Here is a 17422-nt window from a genome sequence, read left to right as displayed (position 1 = left end):
ATTTGGAGCAATTTAAGCGAGTTCCGAAGGAGTTTTTGCGTTGAGGTGTCACCGTTGATGAATTGAATGAATGGAGTCATCATTATATACCAGAAACTAAGCAACAATCAAAACAATGGATTTCTCCCGGTGAATATGCTCCAAAAAAGGCGAAGACGGTCCCATCGGCTAGAAAGGCCATTGCGACGGTTTTTCTGGGATGCGAACGGCGTCATTTTCCCAGACTTTTTAGAAAAAGGATGAATGATGTCTGGACGCTTCGACAAAAAAAAGGTGCTGTTTCACCATGATAACACACCAGCACATTCATCCAGAGTTGTTGCCTCCAAAATGCATGAATTGCGCTTAGAATTGCTGCCGCATCCTCTGTGTTCATGAATCTGGCCCCCTGCGACTTCTTCTTGTTCCTTAACATGAAGAAATAGGTCGCGGGAAAAAAATTCTGCTCAAACGAGGAAGTCATCGCTCAGATAAAGGCGTATTTTAGACAGTTCGACAAAGCCTATTTTTTGGAGGGGAACCTTGGGAAAAGTGTGACTATGTTTTTTGAAAAAAGATTTTATATCTAACACGGGTACTTCTTGCAGCGCCCCTCGCACACCATTCTGAGTACACATGATGAACTCGTTGGGATTGGTTCCACTTTCTGATCAGTTCTCGTTCTAATTTTCCTGATAAGATATTTTCAGATAAATTTCTGTTTGGTTCGTTTGCCCTCAAATCTATAAAAATCTTCTCTGTTATCTTTTGTTCGCACGACTCTTATCATACAAATTTTAATTAAAGCGGAACATGGTGATTCCTTCATGTTAATCAATACGTTCTGATTCAAAATCAAATCTCGTAATTAAACTTTTATATTGACTCATTCAACTTCTAAGGTGAGTTTCCAGGTCGAATGCTTGCAGTAGTACTTTGTCTCGGTTAGTTTCCTGATTGAAGAGTTGCGTTTCTTAGTTGGATTCGGCCGGGGTCTATGGAGGAATCAGGAAAACAGTTCGTCATAAATATTAACAATGGAATTTGCTTCAAGTGCAGTTTGTATTTTCATAACTATATTCGCGTGTGCGTCGTTTGTGAAAGGATCCAATAAAACCTTGAACCTGGATGCGGCGATCAAGCTTTATAAAAGACGAAATGAGATCCACATTGATATAGATGAAATAAGCATCGAAAGTACTTTGAATATAAGTGGCTGCATCAAGGATTTTAGCGACATTCTTTTGGCATCCATGTTTAATGAGATTTGGGCCTTCAAGTGTACGTTACTTTCTATTCGTTGTTTCATGCAATTAGTGCTTCTTTATCACTTCTCAAACATTCTCTTTAAGTTTTGTGTCCAAAGGATCAGAGTATGTTTTTCAAAACCTCTATTTACTATCAACAGTTCTCGACTCTTGGGGGAAGCTTCCTTCGGGCATTTTATCGGATAACTATGCGTCGTTCGGTCATTTTGACCAGTGTTTAAGTATCGATGAAAATATTCGAGGTGATTTAATACGAGGCCAATATTGTCTTGCTGAAATTCCGGTTGGAAATTTAGTAAGTCTATCAAGGAAATCTTTACTCATCGGAATTTGCATACCGTGTACATGTGACGTTGTCGAGATACAACATGAATTGATAGATTCTCTAGAGTCTCTGCTGGATTATGAAATAACTAGTGCCAGCGTTTTTCGAAAGGAATTGTGCACAAAGAAAGAGGATTTACTTCTCAGTACCACAGAAATTGCGGCAATGTAAGTATATAATGTATGAAACTGTTCTTGGGTATATACTCGTATATATTCTTGTTTTCATATCAGACATTAATAACTATGTGTTTTTTAAGGTTTTGTGTAGTCTGTGAATCCCTTTACATAAAGCTAGTGGCGCCATTTTGTGTTGAGTTTAAGGGGGAGGCGAGTTCCCCATACATGCGAAAAGGGGATGCACTATTTGTTTCCACAGAATATGGCCATGTGGGGTATCAAATGAAACTACTCAATTAGTACTTTTCGAATCTAATCCATATTTGATATCGGGTGAAACAGAGTGAGAGCTCAAAATATGACCATTAAAATGTGCAACAGGTCTCGTTCTCAGAAGCTATCCAACCGAAAAGCATGAAAAAAAATCACTGTGGTGTATCTAAACGAAATCTAGGCCTTAAAATACATCGCGTTCCGAAATCTGCGCAAATAAAGTTAATAATAGTTTATTATCATATTTTAGAAAATTAGCCGGAAACCCCTCTTAAGTCCATGCTAGCACTACAAAATTTGGCACTTACATAAGAGATAACATAAGGCATAACTTTGGGGAACTTGAAGGAACTCCTACTATTATTAACAAAGTTATAGAAGGTAAAACTTTTACATTTTGGTGCATCTGAAAACATGTGTGACGTCATCATAACATATCAATTCGTCAATACCACAACACAGTCAGTGGCCGCTCCGAGGAGCCCAATTAGCGCTTTAGTGCGCCGTTTTGATGCCACAAACTCCCTAAGATCGTGACTATTGTTATGGGAGCTGGGAGGCAGAGTCCTGCTGGCTCGGATCTTCAGAGCCAGCCTTTAGCATTCAACGAAAGAAAGCAGCTCTTGCACCCTGCAGCTAGAAATCTCTCTGAAGTCCCTAAAGAATGATTTACCCAGTGTCCGCTGCCTGACTCTAGCCAGAGCTGGGCAATCGCACAGAAAGTGTATGAGGGTTTCCCTTTCTTCTTCGCAGCTTTGGCAATGCGAATTGTAGGGTATGCCGAGCCTAGCGGCATGGTCCCCTATGTGCCAGTGCCCCGTGCAGACCGCCATAATCTTGAATGCATTTGCACGCGTCTGGCACAGGAGCTCTTTTGATCGGGCTATTTTATAAGCGGGCCAAATTCTTCTTGACTTGGTACAGTTCATAAGCTTTCGCTATCTTAGGTAGTGCGACAGCCGCCAGCGGAACACCGACTGTATTCGCCGAAGGACTGCCAAGAGCAGAGTCTTGCCTGGCCAATCTGTCAGCCCGCTCATTCCCCTCTTTGTTGCTATGCCCGAGAATCCAGAGGAGGGTGACCTTGAGCGTGCCGCCTAGACGGTTCAGCGCGTCTCTGCACTGCCTCACCAGCCTGGAAGATGTCGTCGCTGAGCACAAGGCCTTGATGGCCGCTTGGCTGTCGGTCAGAATGGCTACGTTACTTTTACGCTTGGGGCTCGAATCACGTTTCAACCATCGAGAAACATTGTGTGTACTCGAGAAAACCCCCGCGCCGACTTCACAAGCCATCTTTGATCCGTCGGTAAAGAATACTGGGTCATAACCGTGCAACACGCCGCCAGTCTTCTACTTTGCCCTGGTTGCAAAGTCCACAGCAAAGTTTCTCGTGAAGTTCAGCTTGCGTGAGGCATAGTCTGTGGGGAATGCAACGTATTTAATGTAGAGGTCTAGGGGGAGGAGGTTCAGGAGTACATTGAGAGTATCTGCCGGGCAAGACCGAAGAGCCCTGGTAGCATCTGCACACGAATTGTATTTTTTTCTCAAAGCTTGCCACCATACAATAGAGCCGTACGTTTGGATCGGACGCACTACAGCGGTGTACATCCAGAGAACCATCCTCGACAGAAGACCCCATTTCTTTGCAAAGGTTCTCTTGCAGGCATAGAAGGCTATACAGGCCTTCTTAACCTTCAGTTCTATGTTCAACCTCCAATTTAGCTTAGGATCCAGGTTTACACCCAGATACTTTACATTAGACGAAAGAACCAATCTTCGTTCATTCAGCCGTGGTAGATGGAATTCAGATATCCTTGTCTTGGTGGTGAATAGCATTAGTTGCGTTTTTGTTGGATTTATACGCGAGTACGCATTGTTCGGCCCACAGGTGCACCTTTCACAACGCTCCTTCTATGATGTCGCTCATAATGGATAGAAACATTCCTGATACTAATATCACCAAGTCGTTGGCATACGCCACCACCTGCACCCAGCTGCTGTCCAATGTATGTAAAATTTCGTCCATTACTATTAACTAGAGCACCGGTGAGATAGTTCCACCCTGGGGCATGCCTCTGTTCATAGCTCTGGTAAAGTGGTTGCCTCCCAGATCCGACTGGATTATCCTGGTACCTAGCATGGATATAATCCAATACGTGAGATATCCCTCCAATCCAATACCGGTCAAGGCTTCTTTGATGGTGTTGGAACTAACGTTGTTGAAAGCTCCTCTATATCCAAGAAGGCAGCTAGGGTATACTGCTTGTACTGCAGCGACCGCTCAACAGTGCCAATTACCTCGTGGAGGGCGGTTTCTGTGAATTTTTCTTTGAGGTAGGCATGCTGGGATTTAGAGAAAGGCGTTCTCTCCATAATCGTCCTTAAGTGAATGTCCAGGACGCACTCTAGGGTATTCAGTACGAAAAAGGTCAGGCTGATTGGTCGAAGTTCTTCGCGGACTCATGCCCGCGCCTGCCCGCTTTCGATTGTGCGCGCCTCCAGGACTGTGGTACGTATCCTAAAAAGATGCAGCTCCGGTAAATTTCAACAAGCCACGACACAACACTTTCCTGGTGCTTCTGTAACATGACTGGCATTATGCCATCTGGGCCTGGAGATTTATATGCGGAGAAGCTGTTTATAGCCCAGCCGATCTTATCCTCGGTAATTACCGATTTGATAGTCTCGCACAGTTGGGGTGGCCGCAAACCCTCCAAGCAAGGTTCTGATTCACAGTCCTCCTCGCTGACGGGAAAGTGTGTTTGAATCAGCAGCTTCAAGGTTTCGCTTTTTAAGAAAGGATGGGCTCTTATGTTCCTTCGACAGAATCTTCTCCAGATTCGTTGTAATTTAGTCATCTGTCATTCGAGAATTGACTTGCCAAGATTGATCTGAAATCGATGTCGATGGTAAACGACCAAAAGGCAGGCCGAAACAACGGTGGCTTGATACGCTGGATGGGGATTTAAAAGCCTCAAGATTGCACCCAGATCAGGCATTCGACAGGGTTAAATGGCGAAACCGATCACGACGAGCCGACCCGCTTGTGAACGGGCTAAAGGCTGAAGAAAAAGAAGACAAGACTTTACACTAGTCGCTAGATATAATTTTTTTTTAATAGTAAAATATCATATTTATGTTCAATGCAATCAATAACAAGCGACGATTGTATTTGTTTTAATTTTATTTCTTTCTTCCATTCCAGTTCGATATTTGCTTCCATGGGGTTACTAGTGATTCTATCTACATTTTATGAATATTATACGGAGTGTGTGATATGTAAGTTAAATATTAGAATCAAGAACGACATTGCATATTCTACTTTGAAAAAGGATAGCATAAGTGTGACCACTTCGACGAAGTAATATATACTAAAAGCTGCCTGTGCGATGGCTGAGTTGGTTGAGAATCGCCCTTTCGTCTTGTCGCCCGGGTTCGAATTTCGGTTGCGATATGAATATTTTTGTTTGGCTTTCTGCTACTGTAGGCTTATTATTGGCCCAGCATTAAGTGTGATAAAGAAGATACATTGAGCCAGAGCTCCATGTTATGCTTCGAAGTGTTAAGTTGTTGTCAAGCAATATTAGTACTAAATGCATGTTGTTTCAAAATGTTCAGTCAGATAAGGATCGAGTAATCTATTTTTCAAGTTTGCGGATAGTATAATATCTATTTGGGTAACGATATTGTTTGTGATGACGATTTGCATTTAAGATGTAAATAATGAAACTCCTATGCATTATTGTATGCATATTGTCTTATTTAAGGTAGACAAAATGAATTCCTCACTGGATTTTCTTTACTCACAAATGGAAGGAAACTTTTCAACACTGGAAAACCTCTTTCATCAGATACAATCGAATGTTTGTATGGAATTAGATGCCTCGCAATAATTTGGATACTGGTTATTGAATCTTACGATATTAAAATGAAACAAACTCAAGTAACGGAACTCATACTATAGCCCCAAAAGCAGCAACTGATAAACTTCTTTTTAGTCAATACCAAAAGGTTATGGTAAGGTTTTATTCCGAGCCTCATTCTTCATAGATACATTTTTCCTGTTGAGTGGACTTTTAGTTACATGGAGTGTATTCAGAGAGTTACAAAAAAGGTGAGAAGAATATTTTTTAAGTAAGAATGCATATAACAGGAAATTCTTTTCCTACAGGGCATCCCTCAACATCTTAAGGCTGTTCTTCCATAGATATGTGCGATTATTCTCGATTTTTGCTGCCGCAGTTTTGTTTTGCACAACGCTCTTCAAATATATTGGAGACGGACCACTTTGGAATACAGAAATTGAAGTTTTCAACCCATGCCGGAAATTTTGGTGGAGCACACTAGGATATGTTCAGAACTATGTTAACCCAGAAGAAATGGTAAGATGAAAAATTAAACCCCCCCGAAACCCCGTATTTAAAGACTACAGTATGGAGCTCTTGGATATTTTTTTAATTGGCAGGCCTTCGTGTAATCTGGGCTATTAAATGAAAGACGTTGGTTATAAGGGGAGCGGCTGGGGAGTTGAGAAATTACACATTAACAAGGGACCAATTCCAAGAAATTACCTATTGAAAACTTCTGAAAAAATGCATGATGTTTTGAATTCTAAAAACACTCCCATCCCGATATTTGGTGAAGTCAATCTATATAATTATATTTTGAAAATTTTCTGTCGGATTTTAGGATATTCCCTACTTTCAGGTGTTTGAGTCTGGCTTCTAGTATAAAGCTTTTTCAAGGGGGCCTTAACTTACGTTACACAAGTATCAGACGCTGTTCCAGAACATTAATTGAACTTTCATCATTCTCCTCGTCTGCAGATATTTACAGCTTCCCTAGGTGATCATTTAGCCTGCAATGGCCAGTGAGTATTCCTACGCGCCTTTTCAAAAACTTTGTGATGCCACCAGAGAGTATGGTGTTGATGATGCTTTAATTAAGTGGATCCATGCTATGCTAACGCAGAGATTGCTGTGTGCTGAGGTGGGTGTCAATCGCTATCTACAGAAGCAACGAAGGGCTGCCCCCAATGAGGTGTGCTATCGCCACTTCCATGGAGTATGCTGATCGACTCACTACTATGCGAACTGCAAAATTTGCCACTACACGCTCAAGCTTATGCTGATGACGTCGCTGTGTTTGCCGTTGATCAGGATCTTGGAAGGGTGTGTAGGAATATACAACGTGCCGTTGATTTGATAGACAGCTGGTGCCTCAGATATGGTCTGTCAGTTAATCCAAATAAAACCACAATGGGTTTATTCACAAAATGGAAAAAACTGGATGGATTTTGCCTCACTGAGATGACTACCTTTCAACTCTTCGAAGAAGTGAAATATCTGGGAGTCACTCTAGATGAAAAACTTTTTTGGAACAAACATGTAGAGGTAAAAATGAAACGAGCTCTCACAGCTTATGGGCTGTGCAGACGGACCTTTGCCTCGACATGGGAACTCAGGCCTTATCTGGTAATGTGGATATACGTTGCCATCATTAGGCCGATGTTCGTATATGCATCCGTAGTGTGGTGGGTTAAGGTGAGACAAAAAGGTTTTCACTGTAAACTAGCCGCACTGCAAAGAACTGTGTGTCTGGGTATCACTGGTGCCATGAGCACGACATCCGGCGCAGCTCTGAATGCACTACTCAATTTGCAGCCCCTGCAATGAGAGCAGCTTATAGACTAATTCGATTAAATCTATGGGGTAACAACGGATGGTGGGGGCACAGAGCATTGGAAGAGCTACTGGGAGGACTGAATCCAGTTCTTACAATGCTTTCCGATTTTCGTGTTCCCATACATCTTTTTGGTAGAAGATATGAAGTTACCCTGAAGCGTAGAGAGGACTGGGAAGACCCAGAGGAATACGTGGCGGGGGATATACGGAAGTCTTCTACACCGATGGCTCAAAAACAGAAGAGGGTTCTGAAGCTGGAGTCTACTTCTCGAATAAAAACGAGAAGTGGGCTTTTCCTTTGGGACAATATGCAACGGTTTTTCAAACCGAAGTTTATGCGATCCTAAGGACGGCAAATTGGGTGAATGACGAGCGGTTGAAGGGCAGGCGCATCGCAATCTGCAGTGACAGCCAAGCTGCATTGAGGGCATTGAGTAGTCCTTTGATCACCCCGAAGATCGTTCAGGAATGCAGAAACGGTTTGAACTCTATCTCTAGATTCAATGCGGTGGAACTACTCTAGGTACCTGGTCATTGTGGCGTAGAGGGAATTGAAATCTCGGATGCTTTAGTGAAAGAGGGGTCAATCTCCCCTATGGCGGGACCGGAGCCAGCAATTGGAGTATCAGTAGCATTGGCTAAGTCTGTTTTCAAAAACTGGGAATAAGCTTCCCACAATGACAGGTGGCAGAGCCTAAATGCTGCTCGACACACCAAACTTTTCCTACCAGAACCGAACATGCGCATCGCAACGTTGTATTGTGGGCATTCTGATAGGCCATAATCCACTACCTGGGCATATGTTCAGAATAGGAATTATTCAAGATGATACGTATTCCTCCTGTAATGAGGAAGCAGAATCCATGGAGCATTTCCTATGTGAATGGCCGGCCCATGGACGCATCAGGCATCAGATCCTTGGGATCGATGTTCTCCAATTGCGACGGGTAGCATCACATCCACTAACGGAAATCCTGCGATACGTTAACGAATCCGGAATATTCCGTTATACGGGGGTGGCAAGTATAATGGGTCAACACGGCCTGAGTGCTCAGAAGTGTAGCTTCGCACACACACACGAGTATTCCTACTATGATCCTAACGCTCCTCTCTGTAGAGACGAGTCAATTCCAGAAGAACCTCAAGGGATACCTTTAGTCATTCTGCTTGGTAAACATGTTAATATTGATGTAGGGCGTTAAGACGCAGGGAAATGAGTTCTGTGAAGCAAATGTACCTCCTCCATCTCATTCTCAGAGATTGTCTCATCTTTCTTCTTCTAGAGAATATTGTTATATATTTGGCTGTAGCTTTGTATAGCCTAGATGCTTCTACGGTTGGTTCAATTCCTTTGAAAAATTTTCTGGAACCATTTCGTTTTGTTTCCCTTATCGCGTTAGTGCGTTCCTCAGTCCCCGGTTTGTTTCAACTGGTTGACGCATTTTCTAACCTCTGTTCTAATTTTGATGCGGTTCCTGCTCGGGAAGGGTATATCCTCTGATGTAACTGTTTTAGCTGGACTCGTCAATGGCGACTCTGTTGAGGTTTTACGGCATTGTTTCTAGTTCCATTTCGCTTCTTCATTCACTTGTCGATGAGTCCTGCCGTTGTCCATGTGCCTTATATAGGAGTCTTATTGTGTTCTCTTGAGATTCCTTACTATTCTTCCTACTTCAGAATTGTCGTCAATGTCGAGTTTTTTTTTTTTGTGATCTGACGTTGCTTCCTCAGATCTCGGTATGGAAATGGAAATTTTCCTTGTAATGCAGATGTAGCTTTTGCATGGTAGAGGTTTAGAGGTTTGTGAAATCTTTTGAGAGAGCAAGATAGGAGGATTACTTAGATACAATTTTTGATTCTAATGAAAGTATGGATATTTTACACTGATTTCCGTTTATTATAGTGTCTGCAGCATACCTGGTACCTTTCCATCAACATGCAATTATATGTGATTTCTCCGTTGATCCTGATGCCTCTTTTCAAATGGCGTTTGAAATTTGCTTGGCTATTATTGCTTTTAATTCCAGCATGCATGGCGGCGACATATTTCTCCTTACCAGAAACAGATGCTCAGAAAAACGAAACTAGTAAGCGGTTAGCCGAAATTTTAAGTAATTAAACTAAGAAACTGAAGTATATTATATAAATATGGTAACAGCACGTATTATTTGCTTTCTAAGGAGTGTAGTAACTGGTAAGCATGCAATAGGGTTTCCAAAGTAAAAGATACAACTTCCAGCGATTCAAAGATGGCAAAACCAGTATTCACTCCATGAAAGTACAGAATAAGTATTAAAAGGCACTGGAAGGAATGAGAACTTTATGCAAGATATTTGCCTAATTTCTATAAGGAAATAGTCTTTTGTCTTAATTCATTTTTAACATTTTATTTGTTTTCTACCAATATTTCAGATATTTGCCGATTTATGAATATGGACATTATCAAATTTGTTATGGGGCTACTTCGTGGCTAATAGGAGTTTCACTCGGATACATTTTGTTTTTCACAAGGGGCCGTCAAATGCGTATTCCGGAGGTAAATTTTTTTTTGATAAAAAATATCTTTGCAGATAAAGGCAGTTTGGATTGAAAAATTTCGATTCATTTTGGTCCGATTTGTGTATGATTTAATTTAATAAATTTGGAAGAATAGTTTCAGCAAATCCATTTATCCTTCACTTGAGTGGGCATGTAGAAAATAGAGTCCAGTTTTCTACCTAGTCAGCGATCCATCATACCGATTAAGCGTAACGTTCACTTCGTAACTATTTACTTCATTGCTAAGCATAGATCCAAAGTTATGTCACATTTTTGAGGGAGTAAACCAATGACACTGCAAAGATCAAATTACCATCATCTAGTGTCAGTCTCAATTTACCAATACTTAACCCCGCAACCCAGTCACACTAGACTAGAGGGACGTTTTTTTTTAAATTTTAGATAATTTCTGTCAATTTGGATCATCAGTCGGAATGATGGTCTAAGACCAAGAATATGTTCGGTAATATTATTATGAGGTATCCCGGCGAAATTAATAAGACTGACTAGGCCAGATACAAGCAGTAGGATCACTCTCGAGACCATTCAATATTAATAACGGTTTAAGACAAGAGAATACCCTACCATGCGTTCTTTTTAACCTCGCCTGGTAAAAAGTGATTCGCGATGCAGATGTGAATGCGAGAGGCACTATCCTCTTCAAGTCCATCCAACTACTGACCTTCGCTGACGATATTGACATTATGGGAGGAATAAGCCGAGATATACAGTCTACCTTCATCCAGATCGAGCGGGCGGCGCGAGATCTCGGGCTGCACATTAATGAAGGCAAGACAAAGCACATGGTGGCAACGTCAGTGCCAAAAACCAAGCAACCAACAACATCAAATCGCACTGGTCAAACGAAAACAATAAAGATAGGAGACCACAACTTTGAGAAGATTAGAAATTTCTCCTATTTAGGCTCGAAAATCACAATCGATAACAGCTATGATGATGAAATCCGTGCACGGTTGTTGGCTGCCAACAGAGCTTATTTCAGCTTATAAAAACTGCTCATATCTCACCATAAGGTCAAAGCTCTTACTGTACAAGACTATGATCTTGCCAGCCCTTATGTATTCCTTGGAGATCTGGGTCTTTAGCAAAAAAAAATTGCGAACTCTTGGCCGCGTTCGAGAGAAAAATCCTCAAAAGAGGTTTTTGGTCCCCTATATGAGGATGGACGATTCCATAGCCTATATAACGACGAATCTATCATCGATACCACGACCGTCTGGTCGTGGATAAAATCCGGTTCAACAGGTTGTGGTGGGCGGGTCACCTAATTCGTATGGATGAGGATAATCCAGACCGGAAAGTCTATAAGGGCAAAATCTATTGTAGAAAAAGAAAACGAAGGATATCCTGGCTAAGACGGAGCGATGGCGTAGGTCAGGACGCAAGACAGTTTTTATGGATTTCGAATTGGTGGAACTCGGCGCAAAACCAGAGTGTCTGCAGTTCCTTATTAAGGCAAGCCTAGACCGGATACCGGTTGTTGCACCGTTGATGATGATGATTTTATTATGAGGTGATTGAAGGCCTTATTAGGTTCAGAGTTCAGGATCCTAAGTGGATCTTCTTTGATTATTGGGAGTGCTGCTATTATTTCTCAAGTTCCCTATGGCTTTCACGAACCTTCCCTTGCTATGATGCAATGCGTCTATGTCATTCCCTGTATATCCTCAGCACAACTCGTTCGTTTTTAAGGTTTTGTGTAAACACAAAACCTTATTAAAATCAGTTTACTGTCTGTCTTTTTTTTTTGTTGAGGAGGTGGAAATCTTCAAAAAGACATTGGTCTGGACACACCAGCGTGTGGGATTTTTACCCACTAAAACCACCCCCACTCCCTCCCTGCCCCGCGGAACCACCATAAGGTATTACATCACGGGGCGGAGTCAGCTCACTCTAGCTTTGTCACCTTTCTTCTATACGCGGCGCACGTGACCGCGTTATTCTCCTCTCCTCTGCTTTTCGCAGTTTATTTTGGATAGATGCGATCATGGAGTTTACCGCATCCCAATTCTCTTGATGTGCTAGCATTTTCGGCACCAGATTTTCTGGTACCAGCACCTCCCCTAGAGTCTCCTCTAGATTCCTCCTTTCTTCCACAAATCTCGGACAGTGGAAGAATACATGCTCTGGGTCCTCTGGGACTCCATTGCAATTTGGACAATCGGGTGAGGTCTCCAATTTAAACCTGTGAAGGTATTGGAGATATCCTCCGTGCCCCGTGAGAAACTGGGTGAGATTATAATTAATCTCACCGTGTCGTCTCTCCAACCACTCCTTGATGGCAGGAATGAGCCTGTGCGTCCACCGGCCCTTTCCTGAGCGTTCCCACCGCTCTTGCCATCTATTTATGGATCTCTCCCTTTCAGTCTTCCTCGTCCGCGATGAGGAAGAGGTTGGCTTTGCATTGTATATGTTCGCCATCTCATCTGCCAAGATGTCAATCGGCATCATTCCAGAGATGACGAATGCTGCATCATCTGAGACAGTCCTGAAGGCAGAGCATACCCTCAGGGCTGTCCTCCTGTAGACTGAACTCAGTTTGGTAGCGTTCCCTGATATCCACAACGCCTCCCTCCAAACTGGGGTTGCATAGAGCATGATCGAGGTCACCACCCTGGTTATAAGCAACCTAGAGGTATGCCGTGGCCCTCCAATGTTCGGCATCATCCTTGCCAGGGCCATACTTGCAGTGGATGATTTGTCGCAAACATACCGCACATGTTGCTTATAGCTAAGCTTCCTGTCTATCACCACTCCCAAGTATTTGATGGTCGGCTTGGAAGTGACGATATGATTCCCGATTCTAATACAGGCGTAATCTCTCTTCCGGCGCCTAGTGATGAGGACCGCTTCCGTTTTTTCCTCCGCAAGTGTCAGACCAGAGCTCTTTAGCCAACTTTTAACAGCACCGATTGCCTCACTTGAGTATAACTCAGCATCTTTGAGATGTTTTGCGACAGCAACCAGCGCTATGTCGTCAGCGTAACCCACCACTGTGGCTTCCCCCGGAAGGGGAAGATTAAATACATCGTTGTACATGATGTTCCACAGTAGTGGGCCCAATACGGAGCCCTGCGGGACACCCGCGGAAACAACGTACTCCTGGAGTCCGTCATCGGTGTCATACCAGAGCCTCCTTTCAGTTAAATAACTATCGACGATAGCAGCGAGATAGGTGGGAATACCAACCTTCGCTAAAGATTTCCGTATTAGATTCCAATTGGCCGAATTGAATGCATTTTTCACATCCAAGGTTACTACCACGCAATATTTGCTGGTACTACCCTTTCCGTGAATTGCATCTTCGGCCAAGCCAGTAACCAATTTGATGGCATCAATGGTTGATCTGGCTTTACGGAACCCATACTGCCGATCCGAAAGGCCGCCTTGGCTCTCAACAACCGGGAGTAATCTATTGTGTCTGTCTGTCTGTCTGTCTGTCTGTCCGTCACACGCATTTTTCTCGGAGACGGTTATAGCGATTGACACCAAATTTGGTAGAAAGGTGGGAACTGTGAACGCTCACGCATATAGTGAATTACATCCTTTTACGTCGAATTTAAGGGAGGGTCCCCATACATGCAAAAGGGGGGTGTAAAATTTTTTTTCATCAAATATAGTCATGTGGGGTATCAAATTAAACTTCTCGATTAATACTTTTCAAAGCCGATCTTAGTTTTGACATTCGTTGGAAGGGTGGGGAGCGCGGGGGGTTGAAAGTGATCACTTCTTTAAGGGGGCCATTCTCAGAAACTACTAAACCGAAAAATTTGAAAAAAATCAGGGGGCTGCCACTATATGGTGCCTGGGATCCGAAATACCTTCCATGCCGATATCTGTTTAAATAAAGTTAATAATAGTGTATTACTACAATTTTTTCTAATTGGTTAGAAACCCCCTTTAAGTTCATCCTAGTACCATGAAATTTTGCAGTTATATAGGCTATAATATAGAGCATGATCTTACCAAGTTTGGTGGAAATCGCACTATTACTAACAAAGTTATAATACCTCAAATTTGTTGCTTCTTTGAAAATTGAAGACTATGAATGTCAATATCACCCGAAAGTGGATACTCTCACATAATATATGGATATATTACGTGCTACGTACTAAGAAATACACAAAACCTTTCGTACCTGAAGCGTCCAGCGTCCGGTTTCCCGACTTGTTTTTAAAGTGTCACTTATCTCGCTACACAACTAGTTTCAGGTTTCCTTAAATTTTTTTTACAGGAATGTTCCTTACTTCTTAATTAGTCTAACCTATTGCCATCTAGGCAGTCTTTTGGTTTGAAGACGACCTGAGCGAAGGTTAGGTAGATTACTATCCCATCAATACTTATAGGTCTCTTGGGCGAGGGGGGAAGTATATCATCTCACTTGCATTTTGTTCTGAAGAAAACTCGATTATCTCTGCTGGCCAACTTGCTGGCTTCCTCATTCTCGGCTTTGAAGGTTTCCTACACTGTCCCTCAATAAGTGGACGAAAAATGTCAAGTGGTTGTTATGAGAATAGCCCACGTTCCAGCTCTCTCCAGCTCGATTGACTTTATCCTGCATAGAAGTAAAATTGACGATGAATGTGAAATCAAACCAGCAGTCGGTTAGAAGAAGATGCTGTCACCACTGTTCTGTATTTCTTTTTATTATCGGTGACGTTATTCAAGCTGCCTTAGAACATATACGATGACTCTATTTTCAGAAACTTCGTTTACCCTAATGGCATCTGTTTGTTCACTCATTACGCCATCGAGCTTGGTCAAATGGCTTAGGATTTGGAGACAATGGGTAGCAGAGTTGGGGGATTAGTTTTAGTTGGTACGAATCTGGCATACTAGAAGATCAGAAAGTCTATACCATTTATCAAGATTTCTGCACTTCAGTGTCGGCTCCATCCGTGGGGCCTGCATACTCCGGTAATATGTCATAAACAAGGGTTGATTGGAATTCGGAGCTTTCAAATGATTGTGGCACTTTCCGTGCGCTATTCTCATATGTACTCATAGTGTACTGGCCTAACTCCAGGGTCCTCTTCGGATATGGATTGATTTGGAGACCACAAATCACTGGTGTATATTAAGGGCAAGTTCATTATTCATACCAGCGGATGCAAGGCCTACCTAACACCTCTACAGCAACTAAGGCGTGCGCCGCCCGAATTGTGCAGTGCAACTCCTACTCGTGATAAGGGCACAACCCCAGCCACCATGAAAGTCCTCCAAATGGATAAACCACTAATAACTGAGCCGAGAACCCATCCCCCGAGGAATTCTCCGGAAGACATATGCTCTCAGGAGATTATGTCTCATGGTACCTCATGATACCTGATAGCCTCTAGTGAGGCTACGTGGCCGAAGCCACTTCAGATGAGTCCCGTGTAGACTCGAGTCTGATCGTCCTAGCTGGAGCGTTCGCCTAATGTATCATGAGCAGGAAGTCGATGTGAATACAGCGTTTCCCGATGCCACTATTTGAAGGTTCTCCTTGGCTATTTGATGTTGACTAAGTCGACAAGGTTGCTACTCCAATTGTCTCTTCGCTACCTCTTCACCTAATATACGGCCGAGGAACAACAAGTTCAGCAGAAATAAAACTGTGCGTCAGATTGAGAACCATGGTTTTGTTCTTATTTACCTTCAATTCGACCATGCTGGTTTCTTCGTAATTCAGAACTATTTGGATAAGGTTCATGATTCCCTATAAAAGCGAGCACATATCAATAGCGTAATCATGGTATTTGAAGAAGGATGTCATGGTTTCTTGAAACCCTTCACATACTCTGTCGAATGTAGCATGAAGAACGTCACCGATAACGAGAAGCAATAGTATCTGCGATAGGATGCAACTTTGTAGATCTTCGAATTAGCGAATCTTAGGTATAGGGGATGGGGGTAGGATCGGGCTCCTATAGAATTTTAAAAAAAGTCAGCCCCGTTTATATTTCATGCCTAAGCTCAGTAGTTTCCAATTAAGGATTAACGTGGAAACAGACAATCATACCTTATTCCTTTTTCAGCACACTATACGAGGCCTTTGGACACTAGCATTCATCCTGATAGCGGCTCTGATAGTTGGGGAGTACAGTCGTTATAAATGGATAGACGGTATCAGTCACACGCTAGGACGTGACTTGATGAAGATACTCAGCAGATTTTTCTGGTCTCTCTGGATAAGCTGGGTAATTTTTGCTTGTACTAAAGGCTATGGAGGCCCCGTGAATAAGCTTCTCACGTTGCGAGTATGGAAACCGCTGTCAAGGTTATGTTATGCCATTTACATCATCCACATGATGGTACATATTTACACGAATGGCATAATAAGGACAAGCCCTTTCATTGGAGGTTATGATAGAGTAAGTAGAGGAAGACTCATAAGTTGAAAGTTAAAAAATGGTTTTTATTTTTCTTGTAGTCGGAGTTATTTTGGGGAAATTTCGGCACCACAATTTGTATCTCCATTGTATCTGTTTTATTTCTTGAGCTTCCAGTGACCAATGCAGAGAAGTGGATGAGTGGTAGGGTTGAAATTTGCAGCCAGGATAACTCGTACAACATGGAAGAATATTCGAAACGTAATGTGATCGGAAATGGTGTGATTAGTACTTTAGAAAATGTATAAGGAATTCAAAAATATAAATAAAATCTGTTCATTGTATTTAAGTCAGTAGATGTATCCACCCGAGATGTGTCATTTAAGAGTCCTCGGGTATTTACTGATTGAAGGAGTTCTGAGCACCTTGAATGAAATCGAAATAGTTATATTTTTCCTCAACGAGGGAGTACACAAAAATTAGGAATACATTTTTTCTCAAATTAGTGCGGCCTTAAATCAAATAATTGCGAATTCAGGACTCTTTCAATCAATAAAACAAAATGGGTTTGCTTGGGTTAGTTTAGATTTGAGTCAAGTGACAACCAACACTCGGCTATTTCTTAAGGTCACGCTGGTTCCTGGTCACAGGTAAGGCCGTGCCTATGAGCCTCAGCGCTAAACAATGGTTAAATTTATTGAAAATTTTGTTTCAGAATTTGAGGAATCCTGAGTCCTTCATCCACTTGATAGCAGACTGCCGCAACTACTTTCACAATTGTGGTCCACGGACCTCTTAGTCCTGGGCAAGCACCCAAGTTGCAAAATTAGACTTACGCCTTTGTCCAGGGCAGAGGCAACTGATCAGATGCTGCCCCATCTCTGGCCTGGGAGCAGGTGTTGAA

The 17422-nt window shown here is 42.4% G+C and overlaps 1 protein-coding gene across 2 annotated transcripts; it reads left to right on the top strand.

Moving 5' to 3' along the window:
• Positions 1–882: 882 nt before the first annotated feature.
• On the top strand, positions 883–16844 carry LOC119657334 (nose resistant to fluoxetine protein 6-like). Of its 2 annotated transcripts, XM_038064203.1 has the most exons (10): positions 883–1260; positions 1388–1739; positions 5170–5243; positions 5732–5907; positions 5963–6078; positions 6136–6346; positions 9552–9742; positions 10061–10184; positions 16225–16560; positions 16620–16844. In XM_038064203.1, exons 1-10 carry the CDS (start codon positions 1017–1019, stop codon positions 16824–16826), a joined length of 2031 nt encoding a protein of 676 aa, XP_037920131.1. In that variant the 5' UTR covers positions 883–1016; the 3' UTR covers positions 16827–16844. The 2 variants fall into 2 exon arrangements, with proteins under 2 accessions (XP_037920131.1, XP_037920134.1); XM_038064206.1 differs by lacking the exons at positions 9552–9742; positions 10061–10184.
• Positions 16845–17422: the final 578 nt, after the last annotated feature.

This window comes from Hermetia illucens, chromosome 5 (genome assembly GCF_905115235.1).
Source record: "Hermetia illucens chromosome 5, iHerIll2.2.curated.20191125, whole genome shotgun sequence".
In the NCBI taxonomy this organism is placed as follows: Eukaryota; Metazoa; Arthropoda; class Insecta; order Diptera; family Stratiomyidae; genus Hermetia; species Hermetia illucens.
Note: the sequence above shows the minus strand (reverse complement) of the source record. Positions and strands in the feature narration are given on the sequence as shown.

What these genes read in the sequence shown, in the direction of transcription:
- LOC119657334 (XM_038064203.1), top strand. Translation starts at nt 1,017, where the DNA reads ATGGAATTTGCTTCAAGTGCAGTTTGTATTTTCATAACTATATTCGCG. An exon ending in TTCAGAGAGTTACAAAAAAG is followed by an intron (nt 6,079 to 6,135) that starts GTGAGAAGAATA and finishes CTTTTCCTACAG; the next exon opens with GGCATCCCTCAACATCTTAA. An exon ending in ATGTTAACCCAGAAGAAATG is followed by an intron (nt 6,347 to 9,551) that starts GTAAGATGAAAA and finishes CGTTTATTATAG; the next exon opens with TGTCTGCAGCATACCTGGTA.